This window comes from Micromonas commoda, chromosome 7 (genome assembly GCF_000090985.2).
Source record: "Micromonas commoda chromosome 7, complete sequence".
Taxonomy (NCBI): domain Eukaryota; kingdom Viridiplantae; phylum Chlorophyta; class Mamiellophyceae; order Mamiellales; family Mamiellaceae; genus Micromonas; species Micromonas commoda.
The window spans coordinates 563,641-582,760 of record NC_013044.1 but is presented as its reverse complement, the minus strand read 5'-3'; the positions used below and the strand labels follow the sequence as shown (position 1 = coordinate 582,760).

At 66.5% G+C, this 19,120-nt stretch overlaps 8 protein-coding genes across 8 annotated transcripts; 4 read left to right on the top strand and 4 right to left on the bottom strand.

Moving 5' to 3' along the window:
* Positions 1-68: 68 nt before the first annotated feature.
* AGT2.2 (alanine-glyoxylate aminotransferase) lies at positions 69-1,848 on the top strand. The gene is made up of 2 exons (XM_002503865.1): positions 69-160; positions 284-1,848. The coding sequence occupies exons 1-2, from the start codon at positions 119-121 to the stop codon at positions 1,685-1,687; spliced, it is 1,446 nt and encodes a 481-aa protein (XP_002503911.1). The 5' UTR covers positions 69-118; the 3' UTR covers positions 1,688-1,848.
* MICPUN_60001 (ammonium transporter channel family) lies at positions 1,791-3,538 on the bottom strand. The gene is made up of 2 exons (XM_002503519.1): positions 3,171-3,538; positions 1,791-2,893 (listed from the first exon to the last, which is right to left on the bottom strand). Exons 1-2 carry the CDS (start codon positions 3,466-3,468, stop codon positions 1,929-1,931), a joined length of 1,263 nt encoding a protein of 420 aa, XP_002503565.1. The 5' UTR covers positions 3,469-3,538; the 3' UTR covers positions 1,791-1,928.
* Positions 3,539-4,157: 619 nt separating this feature from the next.
* Positions 4,158-5,032, bottom strand: MICPUN_60000 (predicted protein; the record flags this gene model as incomplete). The annotated part of the gene is made up of 2 exons (XM_002503518.1): positions 4,158-4,837; positions 4,963-5,032. 2 exons carry the CDS (start codon positions 5,030-5,032, stop codon positions 4,158-4,160), a joined length of 750 nt encoding a protein of 249 aa, XP_002503564.1.
* Positions 5,033-5,342: 310 nt separating this feature from the next.
* MICPUN_59999 (predicted protein) lies at positions 5,343-11,008 on the top strand (the record flags this gene model as incomplete). The annotated part of the gene is made up of 2 exons (XM_002503864.1): positions 5,343-5,636; positions 5,765-11,008. The coding sequence occupies 2 exons, from the start codon at positions 5,343-5,345 to the stop codon at positions 10,961-10,963; spliced, it is 5,493 nt and encodes a 1,830-aa protein (XP_002503910.1). The 3' UTR covers positions 10,964-11,008.
* A 125-nt stretch (positions 11,009-11,133) lies between these two features.
* Positions 11,134-13,503, top strand: MICPUN_59998 (predicted protein; the record flags this gene model as incomplete). The annotated part of the gene is made up of 3 exons (XM_002503863.1): positions 11,134-11,155; positions 11,307-12,602; positions 12,712-13,503. The coding sequence occupies 3 exons, from the start codon at positions 11,134-11,136 to the stop codon at positions 13,458-13,460; spliced, it is 2,067 nt and encodes a 688-aa protein (XP_002503909.1). The 3' UTR covers positions 13,461-13,503.
* On the bottom strand, positions 13,485-14,248 carry MICPUN_108592 (predicted protein). Its single transcript, XM_002503517.1, has one exon. The coding sequence runs from the start codon at positions 14,216-14,218 to the stop codon at positions 13,538-13,540; it is 681 nt and encodes a 226-aa protein (XP_002503563.1). The 5' UTR covers positions 14,219-14,248; the 3' UTR covers positions 13,485-13,537.
* Positions 14,249-15,592: 1,344 nt separating this feature from the next.
* MICPUN_59996 (predicted protein) lies at positions 15,593-16,735 on the top strand (the record flags this gene model as incomplete). The annotated part of the gene is made up of 2 exons (XM_002503862.1): positions 15,593-15,619; positions 15,808-16,735. 2 exons carry the CDS (start codon positions 15,593-15,595, stop codon positions 16,513-16,515), a joined length of 735 nt encoding a protein of 244 aa, XP_002503908.1. The 3' UTR covers positions 16,516-16,735.
* A 27-nt stretch (positions 16,736-16,762) lies between these two features.
* MICPUN_59995 (predicted protein) lies at positions 16,763-18,328 on the bottom strand (the record flags this gene model as incomplete). Its single annotated transcript, XM_002503516.1, has 1 exon — positions 16,763-18,328. The coding sequence occupies one exon, from the start codon at positions 18,326-18,328 to the stop codon at positions 16,763-16,765; it is 1,566 nt and encodes a 521-aa protein (XP_002503562.1).
* Between the last annotated feature and the right edge of the window lie 792 nt (positions 18,329-19,120).

The following is a 19,120-nucleotide window of genomic DNA, read 5'->3' as shown; positions in this document are numbered from 1 at the left end:
TTCCCGCGGTTTTGACCCCTTTCCCGCGGCAGAGTCGAGGGCGCCGCTGGTCATGTTGCGCGCCGCCGCGAGGCGCCTGGCGCCCGCGACACACGCGACATGGCGCATCCACAATCGTATGGCCTCGATGCCCGCCCTCGCGGAGGAACCTCCAGTGCAGGTGCGTCGCGCGACTCGCGCGCCCCCTGCGCGTCCATCATCTTGTCTCCAATTCTTTATCCACTCGATCCAAGCGGCGACCTTTCGCAGCTGACCGAATCTCCCTTCGATCCCTGACGTACAGTCGCAACCGTCGTTCCCCGGGGGTGAGCCGACCGGTCCATCGATGCGCACGCCGTGTCCCGGCCCGGAGTCCGAGCGCATGCGCGCGCAACTCGGCGCGACCCAGGAGACCGGCGCGGTCAAGTACTTCGTCGACATGGAAAAGTCGCGCGGCAATTACGTCGTGGACGTCGACGGTAACCGCATGCTGGACATGTTCTCGCACATCGCGTCCCTCCCGATCGGGTACAATAATCCACGAATGCTCGACGTGTTCCGAGATCCCGCCAACCTGACCTGGCTGGCGCACAGACCCGCGCTCTTCAACCTGCCCCCCGCGGGCTGGGCGGAGCGGATCCAGTCCACGCTGATGCGCGTCGCGCCCCCGGGGTTGACGCACGTCACCACCCAGATGTGCGGATCGTGCGCCAACGAGAACGCCATGAAGCAGGTGTACATCGCGGTCGCGAACGCCAGGCGCGCGGCGGACGGTCTCGCCGGTCCGACCCCCGAGGAGCTCGAATCGTCGATGGTCAACAGCGCGCCGGGCGCGAAGCCGTACAAGATCATGTCCTTCCACGGCGCCTTTCACGGCCGCACGCACGGCTGTTTGTCCGTCACGCACAGTAAGCCCATACACAAGCTGGACGTCCCCGCGTACGACTGGCCCATCGCGCCCTTTCCCAAGCTCAAGTACCCGTTGGCGGCAAACGTCGACGCGAACGACGCTGAGGAGCGGCGCTGCCTCGACGCCGCGATTGCGCTGATGGACGCCGATCCCGACGTCGTGGGGCTCATCGTCGAGCCCGTGCAGGCGGAGGGGGGCGATAACCACGCGTCCCCGGGTTTTTTCCGGGCACTGCGTCGCGCCGCGTCGGACCGCGGTGTCAAGTTCATCGTCGACGAGGTTCAAACCGGGTGCGCCGCGAGCGGATCGTTCTGGGCGCACGAGGCGTGGGAGCTGGACGACCCTCCGGATGCGGTGACGTTCAGCAAGAAGATGCAGATCGCCGGGTACTACACCAAGGCTGATCTGGTGCCGGACCAGCCCTACCGCGTGTTCAACACCTGGATGGGCGACCCGTCCAAAGTTCTGATGCTCGAGGCGGTCATCGACTGCGTGGAGCGAGACGGGCTCATCGCCAACGCCAGGGAGACGGGCGACGCCCTAAAGGGTGGCCTCGAGGCGCTCGCGGCGGCGTACCCGGGAAAACTGATGAACGTACGCGGCGTGGGCACGCTCGTCGCGGCGGACCTAGCCTCGGGTGCCGAGAGGGACCGCGCCGTCAAGGAACTCAGGGCTGAGGGAGTCGACATCGCGCACTGCGGAGAGGCGGCGATCAGGTGCCGACCCGGGCTGTACTTCACGCCGGAGCACGCTCGCGTGTTCCTCGACGCGTTTGACCGCGTGCTGCGTAGGATGTGAAGATCGATCGTCATGTAAGATTCTTTTGTACCGCGTCGTCGCGGCTGTAAAAAACAAATTTGTCCCCTCCCTCGGGTCGTGGCTTGATGGGAGGCTCATCATTTCATGTGAATTGAATAAGTCAGGGTTATTAAAACTTATATAAAGGCAGATGGTGCTCATCTTCAACTTGATCTGCGACACCCAGTGACGGTCCGAGCACTTATTAATAACTTAACACCGCTTTTGTTGCTGCGCCAATTTAAACGGCAGAGGCAGCCTTGAGAGGGTTGGCGTACTCGGTGCCGTTGTTGCTGGTGTCCTTTCCGCTGTACGCCTTCTCGCCGTGGATGGAGGTGTCGAGACCCTCGCTGAGAGCGGACTGGGGGGGAAGGACGGGCATGAAGAGGTTGATGACCTTGATGAGGGCGAAGGACACGACGAAGGCGTAGACGGCGCAGAAGGTGGCGCCCCAGAGCTGCTTGCCGAACTGCTTACCGCTGGCATCCGGGCCGCCCAGCCGCTCATCCGCGAGGATACCGATGAGAAGGGTGCCGAGATAGCCACCCATGCCGTGCACGGCGAACACGTCGAGTGCATCGTCGAGGTCGAACTTGTTCTTGACAACCTCGATGAGGAAGTAGCACCAGGGGGCGGCGAGGATGCCGATGACCATCGCGGCCCAGGGGTACACAAAACCGGCGGCGGGGGTGACGGTGGCGAGACCGGCGATGGCGCCGACGCAGGCACCGACGAGAGTGGGCTTGCCCTTGTGCGCCCACTCGATCATGAGCCACGTGAAGAGCGCGCAGGACGCGGAGATCTCGGTGTTGATGAGGGCGTAGCCAGCCTGCTCGTTGGCGCCAAGAGCAGAGCCACCGTTGAATCCGAACCAGCCGAACCAGAGGAGGGCGGTGCCAAGAGCGACGAAGGGGATGTTGTGGGGATCGGTGTCGAGCTCGGGCTCGAGCTTCTTGCGGTGGGGAAGGGCCATGACGACGGCGAGGGCGCCGAAGCCGGCGGTGCAGTGAACGACGATGCCGCCGGCGAAATCCCAAACTCCCTCATCGTACATCCAGCCGCCGCCCCAAATCCAGTGGCAGAAGGGATAGTAGACGAGGTGGATCCAGAGGAGGATGAAGAGAAGGTAGGGCTTGAACATGACGCGATCGGCGAAGGCACCGGTCATGAGGGCGGGGGTGATGACGGCGAACATGCCCTGGAACGCTGCGAGCAAAAACAGGAAGGGGAAACGTCAGAATTCCGTATGGAATTCAGTTTTCAAAAAGTTGCCAAAAGAATCATGAATCTCTTCCCCCTCGTTGAACGTCGTTGGAGAATTTCGGGTTGGGTACGCCGGCCCCGAAGCGCGTTCGCGGCAGCGGAAGATGCGGAGAACGCGCGAAAACGGGTCAGTCGGGCGTGAAAAGCGGTGTTTCGGACTGTGCAGCCCGGCGATTGGGTCCCGAGGACGGTAAAGGGAAGCGTGAAGCAGTCTACTCACCAGCGAAGACGGTGCCAGGGATATCGCCATCGTCATTCTCGATGCCGGAGAGCATCGCGTGGGTAGCGGGGTTGCCCCAGATGTAAGAGGTCTTGTTCTCGCCGAAGCAGAGAGAGTAGCCCCAAACGATCCAGACGATGGTCATGAGGCCCATGGAGACGTAGTTCTGCATGATCATGGTCAGCACGTTTTGCTGACGAACGAGACCGCCGTAGAAAAAGGCGAGGCCGGGGGTCATGAGGTTGACGAGCCCGCAGCTCATCAGCATCCACGCGGTGTGACCGGCGTCGATGGCCATGGTGTTGAAGTTAACTGAAACGAGGTCGTCGAGACGAACGAAGTTTCTGTGCCACGAGCGAAGCGCTGCTCAGGCGGAGTGACGCCTTCCGCCGCCGCCAATCCCCTTAACGAACTCGACAAAACGAACAAAATCCTGACTAACTAACACGGCCGCGGAGAGGGTGCATTGAGACTGGTCAAATTTTGACGCGCTTTTTTCACTTTTTTATGACTCACAACGCGTGGAATTCCAATTTCCGAAGTTTGGAGATTCTCTGCGCCCGTCTTTTCGATTTGCGAAAGGTCACCCATTTTGCATCACGTTTTCTGGGTTTGCAAACCATCGCGATGAAAATGTCGTCTCCTTTGTGAAAAAATCCAGGTTGAATCTGCGCAGTGGAGGCCCTCCTGGCAATTTTCAAGCGGGAAAGCGCGCCATCTCGAGTTCGCGGCGCATTCCGAACCGCGAGCACGCAATCCCTGAAACTTCGGGTGTGAAAAGTGAACTGAGATTCTCGCGTTCCCGCCTCCGTGGTATCAAATTCTGACTAAGCAGCAGTGACCCCCCACGAAAAACTCACATTTGAAAAGGCAAATTCCAGCGAGGCACGAAATGCCGGACCGTGCTCTCCTATCTGCGTCGACGATGGCACCGCCTCAGTGCGTTTTCGGGGTGACTCGAGACTCATCCGATGGACAAAGCCGGCTCTACTTCACCTCCTCGTCGTCATCGTCCTCGAAGCGCCCGGGATCGTCCCTGATCAGATCGTCCACGCCCGGATCGATCTGCAGCATCTCGTCGAACCGGTCCAGCGCCGCGCGCCTCCCCTCGGCGCCCGCGCCGCGCATCACCTCGTCCTCGTCGTAGAAAAAGCCGCCGCCGTCGTCGTCGTCGTCGTCGTCGTCGTCGGGGTTCATCGCGGCGCACTCGCACAGCACTCGGAACATCTCGTCCAGACCCGCGGTGTCCTTGGGGACGATGCGCAGCTCGAACATGTCGTCGTAGTCCCCGTCGCCGCCCCCCGCGGAGAACCCGTCGTCGTCGTCGTCGTCATCCTCGTCTTCTTCGTCGTCGTCGTCGCCCGCTTCCTCCGGTCGGTCGGTGCCCCCTCCGCCGCCCGCGATCGTCGCCCCGAAGCCCTCCGGCGGCGTTCCCTCGACCTGCGCGTATATGCACGGGCTCGTGAAGTCGGCGTCGCCGTCCTCCGCGCCCCGCGACACCGCGTGCATCGTGAGCGAGGTGAACGGCACCTCGTACCCGGCGCAGTCGGCGCCGTCCCCGAACCACACGAGGCGGCGGGTGGTGATGTGGAGAGTCCCGGCCGCGCCCTGGACGTCGTCACCGATGTGAAACGATACCGGAACGGTGAGCGCGACCGCCTCTCCGTCTGAAAGCGACGGGGGACGGGGGAGCGAGGGTCAGATCGGGGTCACGGGGCGGCGTCGGCACGATCGCGTATCGGATCCCGGGCGAAGAAGGGCGGCGGGCGGGCGCGGGAGGGGGCGCGCGCACCGGCGACGTCGCACACGGGTCCGCCGTCGGAGGCGCGCTCGGTGCAGATTTGGAAGCCCGCCGAGTTCATCTTCGACTCTCCCGCGTCACTCCGCGGTGCCCGTCGTCGCGGCTGGCGCCGAAGAAATTGGCCAAGAGGGTCATCCAGTCCGCGTCTTTCTCGAAGTCCCGTTTTGGCAGATGCCGGCCGTCGGCGACTCTCAGAGCGTGAGACGCGCGTCTCGACCCGCACGAGCGCGCCCGGGCGCGCGCACGGAGTCGAAGACGCGCGAAGGCCGGACCCGGGGACCCTCGGTGCCCCCGCGCTGTAACGCGGACGCGTCGTCTCTTCGTCCCCGCGGGCGTCTCGGGCACCCCCCGGGTGGACGTTGGGGGACGCGATGGGCGAGGAGGACGAGGCCGGCGACGTCCCCGACGCGGTCGAGCGGGTCCCCGAGGTGACGTCCAAACCCGGCGGGATGTTTCGTGACCTCCTCGAGGGATCGTTCCCTGAGCTGTACGAGGAACCGAAGCCGGAACCCGAGGGCGGGGAGGGCGAGGAGGGGGAGGACGGTGGCGACGGCGATGGCGCCCCGGCGGAGCCCCCGGCGGGTGATCCCCCGGCCGAGGGCGAGGAGGACGCCGAGCCCGAGGTGGATGAGTACCAGCAGCGAATAGACGCCATCAGAACTCAGGTGCGAGCGCGTCCCCGCGTGACGCGCTCCCCGCTTCGCCGGCCGCGACCGCGTCGCGGGGCCGGTCAAACGTTCCTCCCGTTCCCCGACCGAAGCCCGCGAACTGACCCCCGCCGCGTATTCTCCAGACCGCCACGCAGGTGGAGCAGATGGACGAGCTCGAGCGGTACCTCGAGGAGCGCACCGCCGCGGCGGACGAGCTCGAGCGCGCGCGCATGGAGGAGAGGGATTCGCTGTACACGATGGACCACAGGAACGCGCGAATGCCCCGGCTGCCGCACGATTTGGACCTGGACAGGGACCGCGTGGAGGGCGTCGGCCTGTTGGACCCGCGGACGCTGATGGAGGATAACGAGCGGAAATTACGCGCCAGCGCCGCGCCGCCGTCGACGCTGGAGTTTCTGGACGAGACGCGCGAGCCCAAGTACATGGAGCCGACGGAAAACGAGCGGGTCCGCGACGCGATGCGTGTAAGGGAGAGGGAGACACGGAGAGGGAAACATTCCGAGTACCCCCGGCGGCTGGTGTTCAGCGCCGAGGAGTGGGAGCGCAAGAAACGGGACGCCGAGGACCGGCTGAGGGAGCTGGGACGAGTAATGACCCCGGGGCAGAGGGACTTGGAGGAGCGGGTCATCGCGGGTATGCGGCGCAAGCAGGCGTATCTTCGCAACCCTCGGCACCCGGAGGTTCCGTCTGCACTCGACGGCACCGAGCGAAAGAGGGTGGGCGCGGCGATCGACCCGACGGACGTGTTCGTGGTGGAGCCCGACATCGTCGAGTTCCACCAGTTCGAGCTCGGTGAGACGTACGAGATGCGGCTGACGATCCGGAACAAGTCGGCGCTGAGTCGACGGCTGCGGATCCTGCCCCCGCCGTCGAGGCACTTCAGCATCACCGAGCTCAAGTACCCGAGCAACCACGGCCTGTTGGCGCCGGGAAACGCCGCGTACGCCACCGTCAGGTTCAAGCCCGACTCGCTGGCGGACTACGAAGACTTCGTCACGGTCATCACGGAGACGAGCAAGTTCAGGGTCGAGTGCTCCGCGAGGCGACACCCGCCGTGCCTCACGTTGGACCAATCCCTCGACGTTGGATACGTTCTCGTGGGCAACGACGTGGAGACGCGGATGCCCTTCAAGAACGTGGGCGGAGAGGGCAGGTTCCGGCTCGTCGACGAGGCGGACTGGCCGGAGCACACGACGCCGCTGACGTTGCCCAACGAGGACGCCATGCTCTCGCGGGGCGAACTTAAAGATCCGGAGCCGGTGCCGTGCATCGGCGTCGCGCCGTTCAGAATCGGACCGGGGTACATGGAACTCGCGCCGCTGGACGTGGAGCAGCTCCGGATAGGCTTCGCGCCCCCAGGGCCCGGAAGCTTCATGCAGCAGTTCAGGATGGTGTGCGACAACAGCCAGGTGCAGACGTTCACGGTGACGGGAAGAGGGACTGTGCTGGACGTGGGACTGACGGAGATTGACGCTCGCGCGACCATCCCCGGGGAGCTCACGCAGGGGCCCGTGTACTTCGGCAAGGTGGTTCCCGGGTCGGTCAACACCAGGACGTTCACGGTCAAGAACGCCACGATGGTCCCGGTGCCGTTCGTGTGGGAGCACCCGAGGGAGGCCGGGATATTCGCCGTCGACCCGCCGCTGGGCGTGTTTGAACCGGATTCCGTCAACGCCTTCACCGTCACGTTTTCGCCGAACGATTTAACCCCGTACGAAGCGGACGTGAGGCTGGTGGTTGACGCGTCCGTGCCCGCGCGCGTGCCCCACCCGGAACACCCCTTCGCCAAGCCGGTTCTCATCGAGGATTTCTCCGTCTCCGGCGTCGGCGCGGAGAGGCACTGCACCATAGACACGAACCTGGTCAACTACGCGGGATCGCTGCTGCCCGGGCGACACTACGACCGCGAGGTGACCGTCGTGAATCACAGCGACGCGGCGGCGCCGTTCAGGTGGGTCGGTCACGACCCCGACGCGGGCTTACTCGTGTACCCCCACGAGGGGATCCTGGAGCCCAACGGCGGCTGCGTGACGTGCGTCGTGGAGCTCACGCCGCCGCGGGTGCAGCGCTTTGACGCGCAGATGAGTTGCGTGGTTGAACACGGACCCACCTTACCCCTGCGGGTCACCGCGGAGGTGGAGGGGCCCGAGGTTGCGATCGCGCAGTCGCAGGTTGACTTTGGCCTGCTTCAGCAGCACGTGGCGGGAGATACGTACCTGCTCATACGCAACCAGAGCGCGATCGCGGCGACGTGGGCGCTGGAGGAACGAAGGCCGCAATCGGTTGACGGGGCGCCGGCGCCGCGTTCGGAGATTGTATTTTCCGTCGCCGAGGGCGAACTCCCGCCGTACGCCGAGGTGGAGGTGGAGTGCACGCTCGTGCCGTCCGCGCCCGGTCCGTACAGGAGCAACATCGTGTGCGTCGCGGGCGGCGGGCGGGTCAGCGTCGTCGCCGCGCGCGCCGACGTCCTCCAGCCCCTCTGCGCGCTATCCACCGCCGAGGTTGACCTCGGGACGTGCTACGTGAACGTGCCGGTGGAGCGGGAGATTGTGGTCCAGAACATGACCATGCTCCCGGCGGTGTTCCGGTGGTCGCCCGAGCCCGAGGGCGAGAGCGAGGAGTGCGCGGACTCGATGGACTTCGACGTGGACTGGCGCGAGGATGAGATTCCGCCCGGCGGGTCCAAGGCTGTGCGGTTTATTTTTACGCCGCTGAGGCCTTGCGCGAGGTACGAGGCTCTGGTCGCGATGGACGTCGACGGCGCGGCGAAACCGTTGGGTTTCGCCCTCACCGCCGACGTCAGGGGTCTGAGCGTTGAGTACGAGGTGTTGCGTGGTTTGAACGGAACGCCCGTGGCTGGTGACGCGTCGCACGTCGCGGACAGTTCCGTGCTCGACGACCACGTCCGGGTGGATTTTGGCGACTCGTGCGAGGTTCGCGAGCACGCCGCCATGGAGGTGCTCATCAAGAACACGACGGCGATAGAGACGTCGGTGAGGATCGACGTCGAGAGGCACGGCGTGCCGGACGCGGTGGGCATGAGGGTGATGGAGTGCTGGGCCGCGGCGAGGGGCGCGGACGCCGCCGGTTTGAGCAAAGGCGGCGTCGCGAGAAGGGGCGCCAAATCCGTCGGGGGCGTCGCGGGGGGCGACGGTATCGTGGCCCACACGATGGGACGGACTCAACTGATGGAGGCTGCGAGTTACACGAGCACCGTGTTCGGCGCGGCGTCCACGTCGGGGCCGGACGCGCTGAGGTCGTCGCTGCGCCCGCACGAGCCGGCGACGCACGAGCACCGAGGGGGTACGTACGAACACCTCGGGGGAATCAAGTCTGTGTCGATGAAACACGGCGGCGCGTCGTTCGCGCGGTCGCTCCGCGGGTTGACCCAACCCTCCCTCCTTCGGGGCGGGTCCCTGCCGACGATCGCGGAGAAGCGTGGCGGCAAGAAGTCGGGAGCGGCCGTGCCCAGGACGAGGTCCGACGCGCCCGTGACGCTGAGCGCGGAGCACGAGAAGGTTTCGTTCTCGAGGGGCCTCGGCGTTCAGATGCACGCGACCCGGAGCGCGCACGAGGCGGACGCGGAGGCGCTCAAGTCCGGCGACGGCGTCGCCTTCGTCGTCTACCCCTCATCGGGTATCCTCCCGCCCTACGGCGAGTTCAGGGCCATCGTCACCGTCGTCAGCGACATGCCCGGCGAGTACTTTGACGCGTTGCGGTGCCGAGTCGGCGACATGCCCGAGCGGCGGCTGCCCGTCCGCGCGGGCATCACCGGCTCACCCCTGGTGGTCCAACCCGTGAGGTACTCCCCGATGGGTTACGACGCTTACGGCCCGAAGGGTCCGAAGCGGTTCGCGGGTTTGGACTGGGGTTCCGTGCGCGTCGGCGCGCCCGGCTCGACCAAGCGGTTCTTCTGCGTCAACTACGGCCCCAAGGACATGGTTGTCGAGTTCCAACCGTGGCTCGACCCGGATCCGAAAAATCCAAAGGATGCCGACGTTCCCGCCGCGCTCGCGACGCTGAACCTGGACGAGATCGGCGGTCGCGTCGGCGTGGACATCGTCGGTAAGGGGAGGATGTGCCAGCGCGTGGGACCGTTCAAGCTCGTGCCGGCGCCCGCCGGACCGGGGTTGGTGACGATTCCCAAAAGAGGCGGCTGCGTCGGGTTCGAGGTGGAATACCGGTACGGCGGGACCAGGGCCAAGCGTTTCGTCGGGTCCGTGGTGGGCACGCAGCGCGTCGCGGACCACGAGGCTGTCGAACCCGAACTGACGCTGGAGCTGGGATGCGCCAAGACGAAGCTGCGGATCGGGGGAGTCGACGGCGACGGGGACGAGGTGGAAGCCGCGATGGCAAACGCCGAAGCGAAACCGATCAGCGTGAGCATCGGCGGCGCCATCGCGCCGGGCCGCGCGCAGCCGCCCAAGCCCATGAAGCCGCTCGTCGTCAGACTCACCGCGGACGCCTACCACCCCCGGCTCAAGGCTGACCAGAACGATTCGTTCAACTGGACCTGCTACGCGCATCGGCACGTCTCGCACTCGTCGTACTTCCGAACGGTCACCTTGACCAACACCAGCGCGGAGGCTGCCGCGACGTTCAGGATGAAACTCGTCGCGCCGTTCTCGGTCGTGGAGATCGAATCGTCGGTGCCCCAGCTCGCGTTCGGCCGCGGTCGCGTGATGACCCGCGCTGGTATTTCCCCCGATGCATCAGAGGAGAAGAGCGTTATAACGCTGCCACCGAGGGAAAACGTTCAGGTGACGATGCGGTTCACGCCGCCGGACCCGGACGTGGACGACGCGGGGCACGTGTACAGGGACGACTACGAGAAGGACGCGGCGCTCGTCGTCCTGTACGACAACGGCGACGTGCAGAACTTCCCAGTCACGGCCAAGTACATCCACCCCGAGCTCAAGGCTTCGAAAGCTGAGCTGGACTTTGGCCGGGTGCACCCGCGCGCGGCGAAGGAGCTCAAGGCTCTGCGCGTGACGCTCACGAACGACACGCCGACGGATGCCGAGTGGACCGCCACGTTCGTTGGTCCCGGCGCGCACGCGTTCGAGTGCGTGCCGCCCGACGGTGTGGTCAAAGGGAAGGGACCCACGGGGTTGGCGCAGTCGACGGATGTGGAGATTTTCATGTCGCCCGACGGGGAGGGGGAGTTTAGCGCGAACGCGGACTTTGGCGTGAGGGCGGGACGCGGGTGCGGGATCTCGCTCCGCGGTGAGGGGACGTACGCGGAGGAGGAGGAGGGCGGGAAGATGCCGAGGTTCGACCCGGTAGAGGCCCCCATTAGCTTGGTTGCAGAGGCAGAGTGACTGCACAAACTAGCATTTGGAACATCCTGTTTTGCGGATTTGGGCATTTGGTCCGGGGGTCAAACTTTCTCTACAGATCCGGCTCGTCCTACCGACACAGAGCCTTGCGGGCGATCTTCCTCGACGACGTATCGGGACCCGCGAGGTGAGCGCGTGGTTAGGAGGTAAACATGTCGTACCGCGAGATTCGAAGTGCGTGCAACGCCCTCGTCCCGCCCCTCAGCGCGTCGTCCCGTCGTTCCAAACGGCTCACTTTTTTCTCTCCATCGTGCCGTTTTCCCCTCTCGCGCGCGCCCGCTGACCCGGCCGACCGAACCCTCCTCTCCACCCGCTCCGCTCGCAGACTTCACGGAGTGCATGCGTTCCCTGGGCTACCCGCGCATCATCTCCGTCGAGAACTTTCGCAATCCCAACTTCGAGCTCGTCGCGGACTGCCTGGACTGGCTCGTGCAGAGGTTCGACGAGAGCGCGGACATCGACGACGACATCAGCACCGAGACGGACAGGGTGACCTTCCTCAAGAACGTCTCCAAGGTGTTCATGTCCAGGGCGCGGTTAAAGCTCAACATCAAGAGGCTCTACGCCGCCGACGGGTACGCGCGTCCCCGAAGACCACCCTCCTCCAACCCTCCTCCAACCCTCGCCACCCACTTTCAAATCACCGAGCGACATACAGGGCACCCGCGCTCACCTCGCCGCCCCTCCCGTCCGTCCCACAGGCTCGCCGTCAAGGAGCTTCTCAAGATCGCCAACCTGCTCTACCAGGCGACCAAGAACGCGGACGAGGACGACGCGACGGACCCGGAAGCAGCGACGGACGCCTTCGAGCTCGACGCCGGGGCTTTCGACGTGAAGCTCGTCCGAAGACTCGCGAGCGAGATCACGCAGAGGGGCGCCGCCATCTACGACGCCCTCGGGGACGAGAAGCGCCTTCGCGGGGAGCGCGCGAGGGCGGTGGGGCGGGACGTGGACCTGGACGAGATCGAGGCGCAGGTGCAGGAGCAGATCGCGTCGGTGCGGGACAACGTCCAGGGCCTGGAGCGTATGCTGGGAGACTTGAGACGGGACGAGGAATCGCTCGAGTCGAAGATTGAAAAGCGCCGAGCCGAGCTCGAGCGAGCGGAGAAGCGGCTCAGCGCCCTGCGTCAGGTGCGACCCGCGTACATGGACGAGTACGACCAGCTCGAGGCTGGCATGGACGAGATGTACGAGGCGTACGTGGAGAAGGTGAGGAACCTGGACTACCTCGAGTGGCAGCTTCGCGAGATGAGCGCGGATGAGGACGCCGCGCGGGAGGAGAAGGAACGGGAGCTGCGCGACATGCAGCGGCGCATGAGGAACGAGGAGATGAAGATCCTGCGGGGCGAAGGGAACGTGGGCGGCGACGACGAGGACTTCGACGTCGACGAACCCGCGCGCGCGAGGCCGGGTGCGGCGGCGCAGAGGAGGTCCCCGCCGAAGGGTCCCGTCGCGAAGAGGTTCGGCCTCGACGGAGGGACCCGCGCGGGATCGCGTGTGGGTTCGACAGGGACCGGGATGGGCGGACGACGGGAGCCGGCGGTGACGGGGAGCATGACGGGCGGGGACCTCAGCGGGGACAGCAGCGAGGGGGAGCTGTTCGAAGAGGACGATTCGTCGGGTTCGGACAACGACTTCTGACGTTGACGAAACATAGCACCAGACGTGAATAAACGCAGCAGGTCACGATCGGGAAAAACACCGGTTGCGCCCCTTCGCTCAGTGCTCAGTGCGCGGGTTCGGTGACATGTCCACACCGGGAGGCGACCGCGAGCCGTATCCACCGCCTCCGCGCAGGCGCGCACGGTCCAAGGCGTGCTGGGGGGCCATGTTGTTCGATAAGCGCATGGAGGACGCCGGAATCCCCCCGTGGTGCGCGGGACTCAACTACGGACGGTCAAATCCGCCAAGGCACGACAGCTTCGAGGACGCCTCCCCCCCGAACACACTCGGCGCGTTCAAGTACGTGTGCGTCGGGTACGCGGAGCGCAAGTACCCGTTTTACTCGAAGGATGCTGACGAAGGGGGCGGTGAGGGCGGGGCGAAAGGTGGGGAGCCGAACAAGCTCCCGTACTGCGAGGGGATCCTCATGCTCGTCACGGACAAGGAGGGCGGCCTGGAGAAGCCGCCGCGGGCCGCCCGCGTCGTGAAGGAGCGTACCCGGGACGCGGACGAGGACGCGGACACGATCGATGCGTCCACGAGCGGCGGCGAAGGGCCCGCGCGCGCGGGAAGGCCCCTGCCCGGCCTCGGCGTCCCGGGCCTCTCATCGGACGGGGCGCGGGCGAGGGAGCGGGGAGGCGGACGAGTCGACGCGCGAGCGGGTGACAAACCAATCGTGGAGCCCGGGTACGTCACGCCGAGCGCCGAGTTCGAGAGGAAGTTCATCAAGAGCGCGGGGAAGATCGTGAAGAACATGAAGCGACACGCCGACTACATAGCCACCACGGTCTACCGCGCAGTCGGAGGCGGACCTTAGCTTTGGTTGATTCGTTTGTTTGGACAAAGGTACGTCGTTCGTCATACCAGTCCTGATACCAGTCCTCGTTCGCCCCGTCACCTAAACCCATCACCGCCGTCACCGCTCTCGTCGAAACGCACCGCCCCGATGTCGTTCGACCTCGCCCACATCGCGTCGTCCGCGTCCGATCCGCCCCGTCCCAGCCACGGCCTCGGCGACCCCCACGTGTAACACGTCCCGCCGCCGTCTTTGGTAACCCTTTGGTCGTCTTTGGTAACCCCGACGCACGCCCCTTTCGACCCGCCCATCGCGTCCACGACGCTCCCGCACGCCACCGCCGCGAACGCCCGACCGGCGCACAGCGACGCGGGCGACCGCACGTTCCTCATCGCGCCCCATAACCTGCCGTCGTCCCCTCGACCGAACCCGTACAGCGACCCGTCGGCGGCTATCGCCAGGCAGTGCTCGTCGCCAGCCACCACCCGCTCCACCCTGACGTTCTCGAGCGCGCCGCGGAGGGGACCCGCGGGGGACGTCGCCGTCCTCGTGTGCCCGAGCCCCGTCTGCCCCTCGTTCCCCTTGCCCCACGCCCACACCCCGCCCCGCGTGTCCACCATGAGCGCAGTCTCGTGGCTCATGTCGAGGTACACCGTCTTGGGCGCGTTCTTGACTCGGCGCGGATTGGGCGGAAGCCGCCGTACCCACGGCTCCGTCTCCGACTGCTCGTAGTCGTCCCCGCTCAGGTTCCCGCCGCTCGCGACGCGCCCCACGCTCATCTCGTTGCAAAACGCCGTCCACACCCCACCCTCGACGTCTAAAAACACGGTCCGGTGCTTCCCCGCCGACGCCGACACGAACCGAACCCCGAGGTCCCAGACGTGTTTCAGGCGCTGCGGACGTTTCCAAACCGTCCTCGCGACGTACTGATCCCCTCCCCCGCCCCCGAACGTCCACGCGGGTGACCCGGGAAGTCCCAGCTGTCCGCTGTGATTGTACCCAAACGCGTGCGCCGCGCCCGTCGCGTCGACAACCACCGTGTGCCACGTTCCGGCGCTGACGCTCGTCGCGAACGCGACGCAGCCGTCGTCACCGCTGTCGTCGCAGCTGTCGCGGGTACGGCTGTCGAGACCGAACCCCGCCACGCGCGTGGGTCGCGGGTCGGCGGGGGCGTCTTCCAGCTCAGACTCCAAAGTCAGCTCGTGCCTGACGAACCCGACGCTGGGTCGGCCCAGCTGGCCTTGCCGGTTGGCGCCCCACGTCCACAGCCCGCCGCGGTCGTCGACGCACGCGACGTGTCCGTCACCGACGGAGACACCGGTGATTCTCACTCTCGTTGGAGCGAAGAGCGTCGCGCGCGGATCGACGGAACCTTCGTCGCCTTCGTCGCGTGGATGGGTGAAACTTTTTGTTTCGACGGGACCCCGACTGCTCCCCCGCCGCGGCGCCAACTCGGAGTCGAACCGGACGACGCGGGGGGCGTGTCGGACCGTGCGCGTCGCCGTCGGCGCGTCGGTGAACCGGTTGACGGCGACGGATGCGGTGCGTGCGGTCGGCGCGTCGTCCTCGTCGGACTGGCCTCCGTCGCCCAGCATGCCGTGCCCCACGTCGACGCCCCACGTCCAGAGCCGTCCGCGGGCGTCCACCCTGCATGCCATCTCCGCTCCCATCCCCAGCGTCGCGTCCGGCCTGTGGCACCTTCGATGGACCGCGCTCCACGACTCCGCGCCGCGGGGTGGTGCGGTCGGGTCCGCCGCGGGATCCACGAGGAAGGGCAGCGACGCGCGCACCGCCGACTCGGACGCGGACTCGGCGAGGCTGCGGGCGCCATGGCCGAGGGCGGGTCTCGCGGCGACGTCCACCGCCGCGAGGTCCACGGGCGAGAGGAGGCCGCGCGCGGCGGCGAGGGTGACCGCCAGGCGCAGGACCTCGCCGTCGCCCACCGATATCGCGGGCGACGGCGACTCCCCATCCACCCTCTGCGCCATCGCGGTGTGCGGTGAGCTAACATCGCGACGGGGCTTTCTCCGCTCAGCTGGTATCGGCCACCTCAGCTGCGACGCAGGTTTTTGGCGGCAGGATCTGGAACCCCCACGCGCAGAGTTGAACGCACAGCGGCCCACACCCGCTCGTCAGACCCAACAGCACACACGATGTCCGCAGAGGAAGAGACCAAGCCGGTGCGTCATCTCGCCCCGGCGATCCGCGGCGACCCTCCCGCGTCCGATCGGCGACCCCGCGCGTCGGCCGAAATCTGGCGGCTGCAGCGCTCTTTTTTTCCCCTCGATCTCGTCGAAACGCGCGCGACCTCCTCCGCGTCCCCGCGGCCCGCGCTGACGCCCGATGCCTCCCGCGTGTTTCCCAACAGACCGAGGAGAAGAAGGAGGAGACTCCCGCCGCGCCCATCTTCGGCTTCGGCGCAGCGGGCGGCTTCGGCGCCGCGGCCACCTTCGATCCCAGCGCCTTCGCGTCCGCCCCCAAGGCTGCGGCCGAGGGCGGCGACGACGACGACGACGCCGCCGCAGCCGCAGCCGCCGAGGCCGAGTGCAAGGCCGAGTTCGTTCCCGTCGTCAAGCTCGAGCAGGTCGAGACCGCGAGCGGCGAGGAGAACGAGGACGTCCTCTTCGAGGCCAAGTCCAAGGCGTACCGATTCACCGAGGGTGAGTGGAAGGAGCGCGGCCTCGGTCCCATCAAGCTCCTGCAGGACAAGGACAGCAAGAAGATCCGCGTGCTGATGAGGCGCGAGAAGACCCTCAAGGTGTGCGCCAACTTCTTCGTCAAGCCCGGCACCAAGGTCGAGGAGCACGCGGGCAGCGAGAAGGCCAGGGTCTTCACCACCATGGACTGCTCCGACGGGGATATCCGGCCGGTGATGGTCAACATGTGCGTCAAGTTTGGCTCCGCGGAGAAGGCGCAGACGTTCCAGGACGAGTTCGAGAAGGCCATGGAGGTGATGAAGCAATTCGAGGGTGAGGAAAGCGAGGAAAAGAAGGACGGGGACGCCGCGGCGGACGCGCTCGCCGATAAGGTGGCGGAGGCCAAGGTTGGTGAGGAGGAGAAGAAGGAGGAGGCGTGAACCCAAAGCTGAGGAACCGAGGGTGTGAAAAGCCGCGATTGGTAAAGCCGCGTTTGAATCGCCAAACGAACGCCAAACGGCGAATACCAAACGGCGAATACCAAACGCGGCGCAACTCCCTCGTCTTCGTCGGTCGTAGCCCGTGCAGACGTCCGAAAAGACTGCCAAATAGACCACGATGCGTTTTCAACACGACGCGCAAGGACGTTGGACCCAAAACGCCGTCAAACAGCACCCCCCAAAACAACTACCCCGCCAAATCCCGCCTGCGTCCCTCCGCCACGTCTCTCGCCGCAACCACCTCCGGGATGTCCCCGGGCAGACACGCCAGCACGTCGCGAGCCGCGGCCACCACCCCGAGCGCGTTCACCCGGTCCCCGACCCACCCGCGCCCTTGACGCCTCTGCCTCCTCGCGACGGCGATGGAGTCCATCGCCTCGCGAGGGTACCCCCGAGCTCCGCGCGGGCCCCGGCCGGCGACGAGGGTCATGAGGTTTTTCCTTAACGCCTCGAACGCGTCGTCCGGGGTGAACTCCAGTATGTCCTCCGCGTCGTCCCGCACGGCGACGGCCCACATGTCCCCGAGATCCTCCCTCAGCATGGCCTCCACCGCGGGGGGAAACGCGGCGTCGAGCGCGTCGAGGACTCGCGACACGGACGCCGCCGCCTCGTCCGAGTTTGCGGGAACCCCGCCGCGGGTGGCGGCGGGTCCCTGCCGCGACGATCCTCCTCCTCCCGCGAGAGTCGTTGGGTCGTGACCGAGGGTGCCGCGCGGGGCGGGCGCGGCGCGGGGCGGTGGAGGCCACGCCGAGGGGACGAAACCCCCGCTTTCCCCGGCTCTCTCCCCGACGGTGACAGACTTTCCCCTCCCCGGCGCTGCGGTGACGTCGGCGACTACCCCGCGGACGCGTTCCTCCGCGCCCGCGTAAAACGACCCCACCGCGCGGAACAACGCCAACACGTCGTTGGCCTGGACGTCGTTCGGGTGGAACGCGCAGACGGGCACGTCGCCGGGTCCCGCGACGGACGCCGCCGTGACCGCCGCGTTGACGTCGGCGGTGAGGAGGACGACGACTTCGCCCAGCGACTTTCGGCGCCGCTGACAGAAGTAGACGATCTCCTCGTCGCCGCCTTTTTCCAAACCCTCCGCGCGCATCCGCACCCTCATCGCGCCGGCGTCGGCGGGTCCCTGCACCAAGAGCTCGGCGTCCCCCTCATCGACACGAGCGGCGTCCCTTTGTGTATCGTGTTCGTGTTTGTGCCGAGCGCCCACCAACCTCCGCTCGAGGGCTCGGTTCACGCTCCTCGCCAGCGCCGCCACCTCCGACCTCCTGTCCCCCGTCCCGCTCCCCGCCCCGCCCGCGTGGGTCTTCAGCCCGTCGAGCTCCTGCACCACCTTCCTGGGCACCGCCACGCGCGCGCGCGTGACCGAACCGTCCGCGCCGATGCGGGCTCGGAACCTTCCCAGCAATCGATCGAGCGACGCGCCGCCCTCGTGGACGAGCACGTTGGTGTCCGGCACGATCGTCACCACCCTCGGGCCTGAAGACTGGCCGGTTTCGTGGGTCGTGGACATGACCCCGCCGTCGGCGTGCGACAGCCCCGCGTCGTTCGTGTCCAGCAGCGAGCGCTCGTGGGTGGGTCGGGGCGTCGCATCCGATGCTTCGGGCACGCGCCCGTGGCGCAGGTGGTCGAGCTCGTGCAGCGCAGCCTCGAGCACCGCCGCGTCCCACTCCATGTCTTCCTCCTCGCCGTTGGTCCAGTCCTCCTGGCTGAAAGGGACGGCGTCGTCCATGTCGACGTCCATGTCCATGGCGTCCCCCCTCCGTGCCCAACCGGGTGCCCACCCGCGACTGGGTCGAGCCCCGGGACCGCAATCGCCGTCATCACGCGTCGAGTTCACCGGCGGATCTCCGCGTTTGAAACCGCCCGAACCGTCGCGGCTTTCAGCGTCCGCTTTCGAATGGCGAATCCGAAAATATCTTTGTCAACAGAACTCCCGCGCGAACAAAACGAAGCGACCGCGGGCACTGAGAGCCGCGCGCGAGCGAACAGCGGGCGCGCGTCGAGCGATTCGCGGGCGAGAAACGCTCGTCGCCGTGCGGTGAATCCACGAACCGCGCGAACCCTATCGAGGACCCCGCGGGGCGTTCACGGCAGCGCGGCGCAAATGCTCTCCGGACTGCCAGGTCAGCCGCGGAGCGCAGCCAGGGTGTTCAGGAGCGTGGAGCGGTTGTGGTCGTGCCACCGCTGCGGCTTCGTCAACTCCGGGATCATCCCGCGGTGCTCGGCGTGCGACGAGCAGGCTACGTCGCCGGGTGATGCCGTGGACGCGATAATGCTCGAACCCGCGCCCGAGCTCGACCACGGGGGCCGCGAGGTGACCGACGAGCATGTTGGGCAGGTCGTGTCCGAGCCCGGGATACTGCCCGAGGTTGAAATGCCCCCGGGCGCCCTCGCGGACCCGCTCGCCGCATTCGACCGGCACACCCCCGAGGATTCCGATACCGAGGCGAGCACGAGCGAACCGGATAAGAGGACGTGGGAAGATTCCCTGTTCACGCTCGTCGGGCGCCTCGCCGCCCCTGCCACCTTCCTCATCAAC

Excerpts from the sequence above, each read along its gene's own strand:
- AGT2.2 (XM_002503865.1), top strand. The coding sequence starts at position 119 with ATGGCCTCGATGCCCGCCCTCGCGGAGGAACCTCCAGTGCAG. Across the intron at positions 161-283 it reads CGGAGGAACCTCCAGTGCAG|TCGCAACCGTCGTTCCCCGG; the intron begins GTGCGTCGCGCG and ends CCTGACGTACAG.
- MICPUN_108592 (XM_002503517.1), bottom strand. The coding sequence starts at position 14,218 with ATGAGCGTGGGGCGCGTCGCGAGCGGCGGGAACCTGAGCGGGGACGAC.
- MICPUN_60001 (XM_002503519.1), bottom strand. The coding sequence starts at position 3,468 with ATGGCCATCGACGCCGGTCACACCGCGTGGATGCTGATGAGCTGCGGG. Across the intron at positions 2,894-3,170 it reads CCCTGGCACCGTCTTCGCTG|CGTTCCAGGGCATGTTCGCC; the intron begins GTGAGTAGACTG and ends TTTTGCTCGCAG.